General features: G+C 61.5%; 1 protein-coding gene across 2 annotated transcripts in view; it reads left to right on the top strand.

Annotated features, from left to right (window-relative positions):
• The first annotated feature begins 355 nt into the window (after positions 1–355).
• SH3GL1 (SH3 domain containing GRB2 like 1, endophilin A2) overlaps positions 356–14,185 on the top strand; it is a 31,115-nt gene continuing 17,285 nt past the window's right edge. For both annotated transcript variants that reach the window (XM_068165036.1, XM_068165035.1), the window contains exon 1: positions 356–466. In XM_068165036.1, coding sequence (XP_068021137.1) covers positions 422–466 — 45 coding nt within the window. In that variant the 5' untranslated portion in view covers positions 356–421. The remainder of the gene's footprint in view (positions 467–14,185) is intronic.

Genomic DNA, 14,185 nt, shown 5'->3' with positions numbered 1-14,185 from the left:
GAAGGCAAACTTTAGCCTATGTGCTCGGAATCCCCACGCCGCTCCTCTGGAGCAGACCTCGGGCACAGGCAGAGCTCAGGGAGGAGCAGAGACCACCGTTTCGCTCCGGCCCCATGACCCTCCCCGCCCGCGGCATTCCGCGGCTGCGTCAGAGCGCGGTCCCGCACTGCCCGGCCGCCAGGGGGCGCGGGCGCACCGCGCGGCGGGCGGGGGCGGCGCTCCGGCGCGCTCGCTGTGCTCGGTGGTGCCGTTAGGGGGCGGGGCGGGGCGGGCCGGGCGCGGGGCGTTTCCTGGCGCTGGCGGCGGAAGCGGCGGCAGCGGCCGGGCCGGGCCGGGCTCCTGCGTGCCCAGGTGTCCCGCCGCCCCCCCCTCGCCCCTACCCCTCCATCTCCACCTCCGGCATCCCTCCGCGGCCGGCACCATGTCGGTGGCAGGGCTGAAGAAGCAGTTCTACAAGGCCACCCAGGTGAGGCTCCCGGGACCCCGTCGCTTCCGTTACTGCCGTCTGTTGCTCGGTGATCTCCCCCGCTGCCTTCAGCAGCCGGCTCGCTGGGGGTCTGATCCCCGCCGGTACACCCTCCCCGGCATCCCTTGTGGGCCGGTGCCCCTGTCCGGTGGCCGGTCGCCAGCGTCCGGTGCTCCGGTTCGGTAACCTCCCCCCGCCCCGGTCTCCCAGTCCCGTACTTCCGTGCGGCGCCCTCCTCTCCTCTTAATCTCCGCCGCTTTTCCGCCGCCGGTGGCCGTCCGGAGCTCGGTGTGCGGTCGCCTCCCGCCGGGGCAGGCCGGGGAGCGGAGCGCGGCGCCGTGGGGTCCCCGCTGCGGCTCCTTCGGATGCTCCTCCAACCCTTGGGGGAGCCTGGAGGGGTCCTCCGGGGGAGCACGGAGGCGTTCCGGTGCCGGTCACGTACCCCCCGGGGCCAGGCTGTTGGAGGGACCCCGGCAGAGAAACCGGAGGGGGCGAGCCGGCGGGTGCCGGGGTTCGGGTACCGGCCGTGCCCCGGGGTCCGGGTCGGGTGCCGGCCGTGCCCGGGGTCCGGGTCGGGTGCCGGCCGTGCCCGGGGTCCGGGTCCGGGTCCGCTCCCTGCCTTCCCCGCAGCCCAGCCACGTCCGCAGCCCGGCGAGGGGACAGCGCCCGCCCCGGGCTCTGCGGGCACCTCGGCGGCCGGGACGCCCTTGGGCTGCCCACGCAGGGCAGGATCTGGGCAGAAGAGCCCTGGGACGTGGTGACCGAGAAGACTGCGAGGCCCTAACCGGGGGTCAGCGGCCCCGTTAACCCCGGGGAGCAGCTGCAGCCCGGCCTCGGGAAGCTGCCGTTTCCTGGCGAGCAGCTGCGGGATGGGTTCTGGGGGTGGGTGAGGGAGCTCCGGCCCCCACGGGAAACGGCCGAGCTGGGGGGGGGGGGCGGAAAAAACTTGTCAGATTTGGGAGTTGTAGCCCAGCAAAAACTGCTTCCATCAGCTGATTCCATCTCTGGTGGCTTGGGCTGGAAGCAGGGAGCGTGTGGCACCCTCCGATGAAGATGATGAGGCTCCTTGGGAAGCAGCTTGGGAAGGCTGCGACTCTTCCTCCTGTGCTGAGGAATCCGCTTCGGATGGGTTTCACTTTCTCCCACCCCCCCTCCCCGGGCTCGGTTTCCCTTCCTGCAGCTCGGGAACGTGGCTGAAAGGGCCTCAGGGTGGTCGTAGTGTGGTTTTGGACCGAGCCTGGGGCTCAGGAGCGCTCCTCTGCCCTGCCTCCACTCGCTGCCTTTCTGCCCCCTCCCCAAGTTTCAGATGGGTTTTGCACCAGGCTTTGTTTTCCAGGCACGAAGCTGCAAGCCCTTCAGCTCACCCCCCCGGGGGGTTTGCTCCGTGTCTTGCCTCTGTTCTTGGCTGTGGTTAGGGGAAAGCATTTTGCTTGAACAGCAAAGCCAAGGACCAGATTCCTCCAGCCCTTCCTCCACCCCCCCCTGCTCCCAAACCTCTGCTTCCTGGAAGCTTTGGGGTTTAACTTCCCCAGGAGAAGGCTGAGCTGAGCGCTGGAGTGCCCCAGGAGGGTTTTGCTGGGGTGGATGTGCCCTGCTGGTGTCATGGGGCGGGGGGAAGCTCCTCCACCAGCTGGGACTAGCCTGTTCCTGAAGCCTAAAATCATCCTGTCCAACCCTCCTGGCTCACTGCAGGAGGCTTGGGCAGGGTGACCTTGGAGGGAACCTTCCCCACCTGATGCATTCTGTGGCTTTCAAACCACCTGATGAAGCCTTTTGTTGGGGAGCCTCTTGGGGGGCCAAGCCATGGTTGGTCTTTGGTGGGGCTTTGACTTGTGATAGGTGGTGGTGGTGGGGTTTGCCTTTAAAGGAACCATCTGGGCTGCTTGTAGGGGGTGGGAAATAGCTGCCCCAGGGGAAGTGACCTGCCCAGAGTGCAGGCTTGGGGAGCAGCTCTAATTTAAGGGTGCTGGAGCAGGCTGCCCAGCATGGTGTTGGAGTCTCCCATCTCTGGAGACACTCAAAACCTTCCCTTGCCTCTCCCCTCCTCAGCCTTCCCTTGGCTGAAGGAGAGGAGGATTAGTTATGTTTTTGGCTCCCTCAGAGCTGTCAGCTGCTGCCAAAGCCAAACATGTGGAAGATCTTTCCTCAGATGTGAAGTTTCATTCCAGGGCTGTTGTTAATTGAAGGAAAATGCAGCCAGGAGCCAGGGGCTGCCAGGACCTGGAGTGGCAGGTTTGGGCTCCCCCCTGCCTCTGCCAGGGCTCCCCACACCATGAGGGGGGCAGTGGGAGCCTCTGAGGGAGCAGATCTTGGCTTGTGGGCTTCTGCTGTCTGGTTCCTGCAGGGCTTTGTCTTCCCTGGGTGAGGCAGCCAGGCGCCCACACACCACACAGAGCCCAGAGAGTGTCCCAGGGGGGGAAAAAGAAACCCCAAAGCCAAGTCAGGCTGGCAAAAGCTGCAGATGGCTCTGTCTGTGCATCCAGAACAGGTTCTGCTGGTTCCCAGCAAAATGTTCTGTCAAAAAGGAAACAGCCTCACCAACAGCAGCTCTGCAGAGAGCAGCCTGGCAAAAGGAGGGAGGAGAAGCAGCCCCAGCAGCAGGCCTGGGGAGCTGGCAACGAGGTGGGAGGTCCCTGCCTGCAGGTAGGAGACCATCTGCTCCTGGGCACTCTCCAGCCTTGATCCATCAGCAGCCACTCAGCAGTCTGCAGGAGCCTTGGGATGCAGAAACAGCTTTGCTGCACAGCATCCCAGCCTGGTGGAGGTGGGGACAGACCTCTGGAGCTCACCCAGAGCAACCTCCCCACCCCTGCTCCAGCAGGGCACCCACAGCAGCCTGCCCAGTGGCCAGGGGGGGCTGGGAGCTCTGCAGAGCTGCAGGCTCCACAGCCTCTCTCTGGGCAGCCTGCTGCAGGCCTGCAGCAGCCTCATGTTCAGATGGAACTTATCAGAGAATGGGAGGGGTTGGAAGGGACCTCCAGGAGTCATCCAGCAGGGCAGCCACAGCAGCTTGCCCAGCAGCACAGTGGCCAAGGGGGGGTTGGAAGCTCTGCAGAGCTGCAGGCTCCACAACCTCTCTGGGCAGCCTGCTGCAGGCCTCCAGCAGCCTCACACCGAAGAAGCTTCTCCTCCTGCTCAGCTGGAACCTCCTGGCTTCCACTTTGTGCCTCCACAAAACCTTCCATGGGCTGCTGGGCAGCGCAGGCTGCACAACCTGCCCTGTCCCTGGGTGCTGTGGGTCTGTCCCTGGGTGCTGTGGGTCTGTCCCTGGGTGCTGTGGGTCTGTCCCTGGGTGCTGTGGGGTGGGAGCCCTGCCTGCTCACCAGCAGGTTTATCATGGCCTGGTTGGAAGGGACAAGCCCTAGGGTGGAGGCAGTGGTGCTGTGATATGGTGTTGGTAAACATGTCCCCTCCCTCTGTGAGAGCTGAGCTCCCCTACCCGGGCTTGTGCTCGGTGTGGAGGCAGGAGAAGCAGCACAGCAGCTTGCTGGAGACAGCTCCACAGCCCAAGAGGGCAGGGGACTGCTGTGGGCAGCTGTGGCTCAGAGGGTGACAGCAGGGCTGGGCTTGCCAGAGCATGGACTCACAGACTGGTTTGGGTGGGAAGGGACCTGCAAGATCATCTGGTTCCACCCCTCTGCCTTGGGCAGGGTCACAACAGGGCTGAGCCAGGCCAGTGGCTCCTGCTGCCACTTCCTGCTGACCTCCCTTCAATCCTCCAGCAGTTAGCAGAGCCAGGAGCAGGCCTGGGGTGCTCTGTGTGGTGGCTTTGCTGCTGCCCCAGAAGGTGAGAGGCAGCAGCTGGGAGGGCAGCAGGGCTGCCTGCCCCATCCAGGGGTGAAGTCCTGGGGAAGTCCTTGCTGGTGGGGCTGAGACTTTGCTCAGGGGAGCATCCAGAGCTAGCAGTGGAGGAGGCAGGCACCTGAGGGTGGTTTGAGGTGCTATTTTGGGCTCACATGTTCCTTTTGAGCTATTCTGGTGAGCTTTGCATAAGAGCAGGCAAGCCAGGAGCGTCCTCAGCAGCAGGGTGCAGGGAGCAGGAGGAGGTGCAGGGAGGAGGTGCAGGGAGCAGGAGGAGGTGCAGGGAGGAGGTGCAGGGGGAGGTGCAGGGAGCAGGAGGAGGTGCAGGGAGAGGTGCAGGGAGCAGGAGGAGGTGCAGGGAGGGGAGCAGGGAGCAGGAGGAGGTGCAGGGAGAGGTGCAGGGAGCAGGGAGGAGGTGCAGGGAGAGGAGCAGGAGGAGGTGCAGGGAGAGGAGCAGGGAGCAGGGAGGAGGTGCAGGGAGAGGTGCAGGGAGCAGGGAGGAGGTGCAGGGAGAGGTGCAGGGAGCAGGGAGGAGGTGCAGGGAGAGGTGCAGGGAGCAGGAGGAGGTGCAGGGAGAGGTGCAGGGAGCAGGGAGGAGGTGCAGGGAGAGGTGCAGGGAGCAGGAGGAGGTGCAGGGAGGAGGAGGAGGTGCAGGGAGCAGGAGGAGGTTCAGGGAGCAGGAGGAGGTGCAGGGAGGAGGTGCAGGGAGCAGGAGGAGGTGCAGGGAGGAGGTGCAGGGAGCAGGAGGAGGTGCAGGGAGCCGGAGGAGGTGCAGGGAGCAGGAGGAGGTGCAGGGAGGAGGTGCAGGGAGCAGGAGGAGGTGCAGGGGGGAGGTGCAGGGAGCAGGAGGAGGTGCAGGGAGCCGGAGGAGGTGCAGGGAGCAGGAGGAGGTGCAGGGAGAGGTGCAGGGAGCAGGAGGAGGTGCAGGGAGAGGTGCAGGGAGCAGGTCACTCCTTGCCTTCCCTGCTGTGGCAGTGGATGCTTGATGACGAAGCAGAGCAAGGTCTGGGTGCCATGGAGAGGAGCAGGGAACTCCTGGAGCAGGCAGCTGGCAGTGCTGGGCTCTGAGGTCCTTATCTGACTGGGAGTTTGGACTGGGGAGTCAGGCAGGGCCTGCTGTCAGCTCCATTAATATTAACCTGAGCTGCAGCCTCCCCTGCAGCCCTCCCCAGTTCAGCTTTCAGTGTTAATCTGCTGCTGAGGCTGCAGCAAAGCTGGATTTGCTGGAGCCCAGTGTGACAGCCCAGCTGGGGATCCTCCAGCAGGGAGTTGCCCACACTCAGTGTCCTCCTCTGACACCATCAAGCCCTGAGCACTTTGCTGGAGCTGGGGGTTTGGTGATGCAGGAGCTTGCAGAGCCACCTGGGGCAGCTGGGAAAGGGAGGGAGGATGCAGGTCACAGAGTCCCAGCAGGCTGCAGGTTGGAAAGGGCCTCTGGAGCTCACCCAGTCCAACCCCCTGCTCCAGCAGGGCTCCCACAGCAGCCTGCCCAGCAGCACAGTGCCCAGGGGGGGTTGGAAGCTCTGCAGAGGAGGAGACTCCACAACCTCTCTGGGCAGCCTGCTGCAGGCCTCCAGCAGCCTCACACCAAAGGAGTTTCTGCTCCTATTCAGATGGAACCTCCTGGGTTCCACTTTGTGCCCCCTGCCCCTTGTGCTGTCCCTGGGCACCACTGAGCAGAGCCTGGCCCCAGCCTCTTGCCCCCCACAGCTCCTTTAGCTCCTGCTGAGCATTGCTCAGCTCACCTCTGGGGCTGCTCTGCTGCAGGCTCTCAGCCCCAGGGCTCTCAGCCTTTGCTGCTCCCAGAGCTGCTCCAGGCCCCCCAGCAGCTCTGCAGCCCCTGCTGGACTCTGTTCCCTGTCTCTCCTGAGCTGGCTCATGGGGAGCTCACTGTCCCCCAGCACTCCCAGGTCCTTCCCTGGTCTCCCCTCCCCTGTCCTGCTGCCTGGGGCTTGCCAGCAAACCTCTTGGTGCAGGAGGCTGCAGCTCCTCCCTCTCCTGGCCGAGGTGCTGCTGGCAGGGCCCTGCTGCCCCATCTCAGAGGGACACAGGCAGGGGATTTCCACACGGATTCCTCCTCCTTTCCTTGCCTGCTTGGTCACTGATGAACGGCCTGGCAGGGTGGTGTGTGGCTGGTTAATCATTGCTGGAGCTGAGCTGAGCAGCCCCATGCCAGGGCAGGTTTTGGCTTTCCTCAGCCCTGTTCAGCCTGCCCTGGAGTGGCAGCCAGGGGATGCTTCATGGCTCTGCACCACTGACTTTCACTTGGCTTCTTTTTCCCCCCAGGTTGAGATTGCTTTCCCAGCTCTTGGCCTTGAGCAGTGATGGGAACTCACAGAACAGTGGAACTGTTTGGGCTGGAAAAGCCTTCTCAGAGCATCCAGTCCAAGCAGCAGCCCAGCCCCACCATGGTCACTAAAGCATGGCCCCAGCTGCCATGGCTACAGGGGGCTGGAACCCCTCCAGGGCTGGGGACTCCACCACCTCCCTGGGCAGCCTCTGCCAGTCCCTGACCACTCTGGCAGCAAAGCAATTTTTCCTCATCTCCAACCTCACCCTCCCCTGGCACAATTTGAGGCCAGTTCCTCTCCTTCTATCACCTGAGACTAGGGAGAAGAGACCAAAACCTCCACCTGACTGCAGCCTCCTCTGGAGGAGCTGCAGAGAGCAATGAGCTCTCCCTCAGCCTCCTCTTCCCCAGGCTGAACTCCCCCAGCTCCCTCAGCTGCTCCTCCCCAGCCCTGTCCTCCAGACCCTCCCTCAGCTTTATTGCCCTTCTCTGGACCTGCTCCAGCCCCCAGTGAGGACCTTGGGAAGGATTTTGGGGCAAGGTTCCCAAAACTGAGCTCTCCAGTTCCTGGAAGGCAAAGGCAGAAAGCAGATGTGGAAATCTCCAGCTGTCCCTCCCCAGCTCTGTTTGCTTTCCTTCTCTCCTCTGATGTCAAAGAGGGAAAATCTTCTGCCATGTCTGCAGCTGGGGGAATCTGGGGCAGAGGGAGGCTCTGTGACTCAGGGCTGGAGCAGGGATCCTGCGGCAGTAGGGAGCCCTCAGCGTCATCCCCTGCCCCCTGCTGCTGCTGCCCCTCTGCCTGGGGCCTTTCTCTCTCAGGTCATCTGTTCCTGTAACTCCCTGACTTCCCAGGTTGTGTGGTGAGCTATGGAAAGAGGATGGTGCCAAAGGGGATGGTTCCTGGATGTGGTGGAAGGAAATCCTTCCTCCCCTCTTCTCCCTGCCAGTACTTTCCTCCTGGGAAAGAGCAAACCAGGGATGAGATCAGGCAGGCTGCCTGGGAAAAGCTGATTCATTCCTTTAGCACATTTTTTGCTCTCTCCTCTCCTCTCCTTCCTTCTCTTCCCCCATCCTCACATATGCCAGTGCCTTCTGCCAGGGCTCACAGCTCCATCCAAGCCCTGGGTGGTAAACCCAGAGGGCTGGCAGCCGATGGCTGGGAGTGGGGGCAGCTCCTCCTGCTCAGGACTGAGAACAGCAAGATGAAAATGAGGGTTTGGTGCCCCTCAGGGAGGGGATCTGTGTGTGGTGAGGGGCACAGAGGCTTATTCCAAGCCCTGAGCCTGCTGCAGCCTGCAGGGATGCTTCAGTGCTTGTGGTGGTCTCGGGGTGCAGCTCGGACTTGGTCTCGGAGGCTGCGTCCAAGCAAAATGGTTCAGTGGGAAGAGCCCTCCAGGATGGTCAGCTCTGTGGTGCTGCCAAGCAAGATGCCAAACTGCTGAGAGGACCAGAGCTCAAAGCAGTGCCTAGGCCAGGAGGCCTGGGGGTTTGTGGTGCCAGCTGCCCTCCTGCACGTGGAGGCTCAGCGCCGCATCCAGGCGCTGATGCTGTTTCGTAACAGCCCTGCGCCGCAGAGGGCTGAGCCTCTGCTCCTTCCACCTCCTTCACTCTGCTGATTAAATCAGCAGCTTGAGCTCTGAGGTTGGGGACCTGGAGCTGCAGCATGTGGGAGGCTCCTCCTGTCACCAGGGGGGACTTTGCCTGCAGATCTCCTCCCCTCCTGAGCTCTGTCCCCCACGCCGCTGCCGCGGCTGCGTCTCAGCCTTCTCCCCTGGGAGCAGATCACAGATGGATAGCTCCAGAGGGTGGCTTGGGTTGGAAGCTCAGCCAGCTCCAAGCCCCTGCCCTGGGTGGGGACACCTCCCACCAGCCCAGGTTGCTCAAGGCCTCCTCCAGCCTGGCCTGGAACACCTCCAGGGAGGGGACAGCCACAGCCTCCCTGGGCAGCCTGTGCCAGGCTCTCCCCAGCCTCACTGGAAAGAATTTCTTCCTCACCTGTAGTCTCAGTCTCCCCCCTGCCAGCTCAAAGTCCTTGTCCCTCATCCTGTCACTCCCAGCCCTTGTCAAAAGTCCCTCCCCAGCTCTCCTGTAGCCCCCTTCAGGCCCTGGAAGGCAGCTCTAAGGTCTCCTTGGAGCCTTTTCTCCAGGCTGAAGAGCTGAACTCTCAGCCTGTCTCTTAGGAGACCTGGCTGTGTCCCAGCCTCCTGCCTCCAGGAGCAGATGAGTCCATGCCTGCCTCCCAGCCTTCCCCCTGCAGCAGATCCATCTCTGTGCAGAGCTGACCCTGCAGCACCACTGAGCTTCTCTTTATCATCAGCCACTCTGTGACTTAGTGCAAGATCCAGAGAACTGTCAGGCCTGGAAGGGACCTCAAGGCTCAGCCCCCCCTGCCATGGGCAGGGACCCCTCACCCTGGAGCAGGTTGCTCACAGCCACCTCCAGCCTGGCTGCAACAACCTCTTGGCTCCAGCCCCTCTTGACCTCCCCCTGTGATCAGCAAAGCAATAACCAATCTCTCTCTCTCTGTGTTTTTTGTTCCAAAGGCTTCCTCTTCCCTTTGCCCCCCCCAGCCCTGTGGCTGTTGCTCCCATGGCTGTCAGGAGCAGGTTCCTGTTGACAGGAAAGGGCCACATTTGGCCTGAGCTGGAGGGAGAAGCAGATGGAGACTCCATCAAGAGGCTGCTCTTGCTTCCAGGAGCCCTCCTAGGCCTCTGTAATTAGCTTCATTTTTGGGATCTTGTTAATAGAATTGAGCTTTTTAATTATTTCTCTCTCTCCCCCCTCCTTGTAATGCCCCTGGGGAGCTCAGAGTCTCCCTCTCTGCTAATACCTGGCTATTAATAAAGGTCTTGATAGTGGCCCTAATGAGATTGCTTTGCTGCAGAGGAGGTAAAGGCCTCTCCATAAAGGACACTCTCTCTCTTTCAGGCAGAAGATAAAATTTGCAGCATTAAAGCTCAAAAGGCCTTTTATTATTTATTCCCCTCCCCCCAATCCTCCTCTTCCTGATTGAGAAACTGCTGCAGAATTCATCCTCCAGCCTGCAAAGCCCAGGCTGCAGCTCCTCCTTGGGCCAGGCTTTGTCCCTCCAGGCTCATTTATCCCCCCCTTGGCTTGACCAAAGCTGGTTCTGGGCTTGGCAGGGCCTTAAGGGTGTTTAAACTTCCTCTGCCCACCTTCATGGTGAAAAAGGGAGAGAGGGAAGGGTGAGCAGTCCTCTCTGTGCAAAGCCAAGCCACTGGGGAAGGGGTTGGGGTGGTGGGGTGGGGGTTGCCAGAGAGGTTTTTCTGCCCCCTCCTCACCTTCAGTGTGAGCTCTGGGGTGGAGCACTCAGGAAGCAGCAAACAGCTCTTGGGGGGCACTGGGCAGGGCTGAATCTGGAGTGCCAGGAGCTCTCCTGACAGCAAAGCTGCTCCTGATTCTCCTGGGGGGAGCTTTGAAGGCCAAGGGAATGAGCACAGAGGGCTTGGAGGGCATCTTTGAACTGCTCTGCAATGGAGTCACAGAGTTGCTCTGGTCAGGAGGTCTGTGGGGACAGGTTGGACTTGATGACCTTTGAGGTCTCTTCCAGCCTTGGTGATTCTGTGAAAAGAGCTCCCAGGGCATCCAGTCCAGCAGCAGCCCAGCCCCACCATGGCCACCAAACCCTGGCCCCAGCTGCCATGGCCACAGGGGTCTGGATCACCTCTGGGGCTGGGGACTCCACCACCTCCCTGGGCAGCCTCTGCCAGTCCCTGACCACTCTGGCAGCAAAGGGATTGTTCCTCCTCTCCAACCTCACCCTCCCCTGGCACAATTTGAGGCCTCTCCTTCTGTCACCTGAGACAAAGGAGAAGAGACCAATCCCCACCTGGCTCCAGCCTCCTCTCAGGGAGCTGCAGAGAGCAATGAGGTCTCCCTCAGCCTCCTCCTCTCCAGGCTGAACCCCCCCAGCTCCCTCAGCTGCTCCTCCCCAGCCCTCTTCTCCAGACCCTTCCCCAGCTTGGTTGCCCTGCTCTGGACCTGCTCCAGCTCCTCAGTGCTTCTCTTGAGGGCCCCAAAACTGCACCCAGATGAGACTTAGCAAGGGGAAATGATGTGCAGCAAGGCAAAAGTAGGTCCAGCAGCATCTTGGATGGGCTGGGTGCAGGGCAGAGCTCCTGGCTGTGGGGGAAGCTCCTCTGCAGGGCTCTTGGAGGAGCAGGACTCTGCTCTGGTCCCACCCCCAGGGCCACCTTGCTCCCAGCAGTCTTCTGGATGTCTGCTCACCCCTTCCCACTCTCCTTTGCCTTAGTGTGCTCTGCCCTGGCCTGAGAGCCACCAAGCTTTTCCTAGCATTCAAATGAAGGAGGAAGAAGTGTGTTTATAGTGTTCCCAGGGCTTTCTCCCCCTCTTTGATCTCTGTGTACACTGAGCTGTCACTGGCTCTGGCCTGCAGCTTTTGCTTGGCCAACGCTGTTGGTGTCAAATGTGCTCTGCATGGGGCTCCCTCTGCCCCCTCCCAGCCAGGAAGAGCCTTTTGCTTCTTCCCTTTGAGCTCCTGCCCGGGCTCAGCACCTGCTTTGATCTCCCTCCTGCCTGTAAACCTGTCTGGGAGCTCACCTTGCCTCTGCTGAACTCATTACTGCTGTCTGCCACCCAAAACCCAAGGCAGCTGTGACTCAGCTCTGCAGGTGATTGCCCTCTGTGTCCCAGCAGCCTGGCTTGGGCTTCTGATGCTGCAGGTCCAGAGGTTCTTCTGCCTCCTTCCCAGCTTTGGGGTAGTCTCTAGGCTTTTTCTCTGGGTGGTGCCAGTTGGTGCCATGCACCCTGGGGTGGTGTTTTTTCACCTGGGGAGCAGGATCCCAGCATGGAGGGGTTGGAAGGGACCTTTAGAGATCACCCAGCCCAACCCCCCTGCTCCAGCAGGGCACCCACAGCACCCTGCCCAGCAGCACAATGCCCAGGGGGGGTTGGAAGGGCTGCAGAGAAGGAGACTCCACAACCTCTCTGGGCAGGCAGCCTGCCCCAGGCCTCCAGCAGCCTCACACCAAAGGAGTTTCTCCTGTTCAGGTGGAACCTCCTGGGTACCACTTTGTGCCCCTTGCCCTGTCCCTGGGCACCACTGCCAAGAGCCTGGCCCTGGCCTCTTGCCCCTCACAGCTCCTTTAGCTCCTGCTGAGCATTGCTCAGCTCCCCTCTGGGGCTGCTCTTCTGCAGGCTCAGCTCCCTCAGCCTCTGCTCTGGTGCTTTGCACTGCCTCCATCCCATCCTGTGAGCAGCTCCCAGCCCCAGCTGGGCTCAGCTTTCCCCCCTGGGTCTGCAGCGGTCGGGTGGAGCTGCTGAGGAGCGATGGCTCAGCAGCTGTGCAGAAGTCAGGCTGTGGTTCACTGAGGCTCTTCCCAGATAGGAGGTAGGGAAGCTGGGCAGGAAATCTGGAGGCAAGGCAAATATTCCACATTTCCCCTTGGTTTAGTGAACTTCCTCTGGATTGCTGCAGTCACTGCAAGTGGGTGAGGGGAAGGCCATTGTTGGGGGGGGGAGGAGAGGGAGAGGAGAGGAGAGCTGCTGCTGTTTTCTTACCTGCTTTTGTCTTTTCCCTGTTAACCTGACCCAGTTTTGATGTTGTTTGGTTTGGTGGTGGTTTTCCCTTCCCCCCCCAGCTGGAGCTGGTGTCACTTGGTGCAGAGCTTGCATGAAATGAGTAATAGCAGAGAAGAGTTCTGGTGCAAGTGGCTGTGGGGAGGTGCCTCCTCCCCTGCAGCAAGAGCAGTTCAGGTGTCTCCCTGCCTCTTCAGACCTCAAACTTTGCTTCTCTGAGGTGGCAGGAGGAAGAAGTTCTTCACAGTGAGAGTGGTGAGACACTGGGACAGCTTGCCCAGGGAGGGGGTTGAGGCTCCATCCAAGCTCAGGCTGGATGTGGTCCTGGGCAGCCTGCTCCAGTTGGAGGTGTCCCTGCTGAATGCAAGGGGGTTGGACAAGATGAGCTTTGAGGGACCCTTCCAACCCAGTGCCATCTGTGAGTCTGCTTGTTGGGCAGCCTCTGGGTGGTTTTGGTGTCAGCCAGGGCAAGCTGAGCTGCCAGCCTCTGCTCAGGGAGGGAGGCAGCCACTCTTCTGCTGGAAGGGTTAGCTTGGAGAGCATGGGGATGAGCACAGAGCATCACAGCCACCCTCTCATGGAATACAAGGGAAAGGACAGGCAGTCTTTGTGCATCACACCAAATCCCAGCGTGCTGGGGGGTGGAAAGGACCTCCAGAGATCACCCAGTCCAGCCCCCTGCTCCAGCAGGGCTCCCACAGCAGTTTGCCCAGCAGCACAATGCCCAGGGGGGGTTGGAAGCTCTGCAGAGAAGGAGACTCCACAACCTCTCTGGGCAGCCTGCTGCAGGGCTCCAGCAGCCTCCCACCAAAGAAGCTTCTCCTGCAGCTGAGCTGGAGCAGAAGGGAGCTGCCCTTCCCTGGCCAGAGCTCTGAGCCTGACCTGCTGCCTGCTGCTTAAGTTCCTTTGCTTTTTTAATCCAGGCTGCCCTAATTCCTCAGCCTGGCTGCTGGATGCAGATGAGTCACTCCACAGTGCTTTGAGGAGGTGATCTGAGAGGAGGCTGCCTAGAAAGCTGCCCTTGCATGCAGCAGCTCTCTCTGTGCTGCTCCTCTGTGGGCAGATGCCAGCCTCGGCTCACTCGGAAAGCTTTCTGCCTCGCCGAGAGCCGGGGGAAGGAGCTCCTCATTGTTCTGGGCTGACCTTCCTGCTCCAGATCAAGGCAACTCCTCCAGCCTTGGGTGGAGAGAGCAGCTAGCTCCCCATCTCAGATGGTGAGGGGGTGGGTGGGAGGCTGCCTTGGTTTGTGGCCACGTTTTGCTGGCGCACGTGGCCGCAGGCAGCGCAGCAGCTCCGAGCGGCCAGCGCCGCTGCCCGGACCCCGCCGAGGCGCTGCCCGGGAGGCCCTCAGCACACCAAATGTCAGGGAGAGAAAGGCCAGGGGGAGGCTGAGGCTGGAATCTAGAGTCAGAACGGCCCTGGGAGCTGTTTGGCAGGGAGCTGTGTCTAGTCTGGGGCTCCCCAGTTCAAGGGAGACAAGGGAGCTCCTGGGGAGAGCCCTGTGGAGGCTATGAGGCTGTCACCTGATAGATTCTCATCCTTGGGTGAGGCCTTGAGCAACCTGGACTAGTGGCAGGTCTCCCTGTCCATGTCCATGGAGCTGAGTGATCTGGAAGCTCCCTTCCCACCCAAACCATTCTGGGGAGGAATGGTGGAGGTTGAGGAGAGCTGCAGGGATGACTGTGCCGGGAGCTGGAGCTGGGAGCAGCCACGCAGCCCTCCCTTGTTTCTCTCCCACTCCCAGCTCTAAAAGAGGCCCTCTCCACCACCCTCTGTGCCCCCCCTGTGTACACACATACCATTGCTGCCTCTCCCTCTAGCCAGCCTCCTGCTGCAGTGGTTAGGTCAGACAATGAGGCTTTCATTTCCCAAGGGCTTCTTCCCCCGGGCAGCAGCCCTCCGGTGGGCTCGCAGCGGCCAGGGGGGGTTGGGATCCTTCTCATTCCCACGGCCCTGGGGAGGGCAGGGCTGGAAACCCCCCACCAGGGCACCCCCTGGAGAAGTGAAGCAGCAGAAACTGCAAAGCATGGGCAGGAGCAGCCTGCTGGGGAGCAGGAAGTGGCCATGTC

The sequence above is a fragment of the Melanerpes formicivorus genome, unplaced genomic scaffold, assembly GCF_026170545.1.
Source record: "Melanerpes formicivorus ecotype bairdi unplaced genomic scaffold, bMelFor1.0.p_v2 SCAF_83, whole genome shotgun sequence".
Taxonomy (NCBI): domain Eukaryota; kingdom Metazoa; phylum Chordata; class Aves; order Piciformes; family Picidae; genus Melanerpes; species Melanerpes formicivorus.
This window is presented reverse-complemented; position numbering and strand designations above follow the sequence as displayed.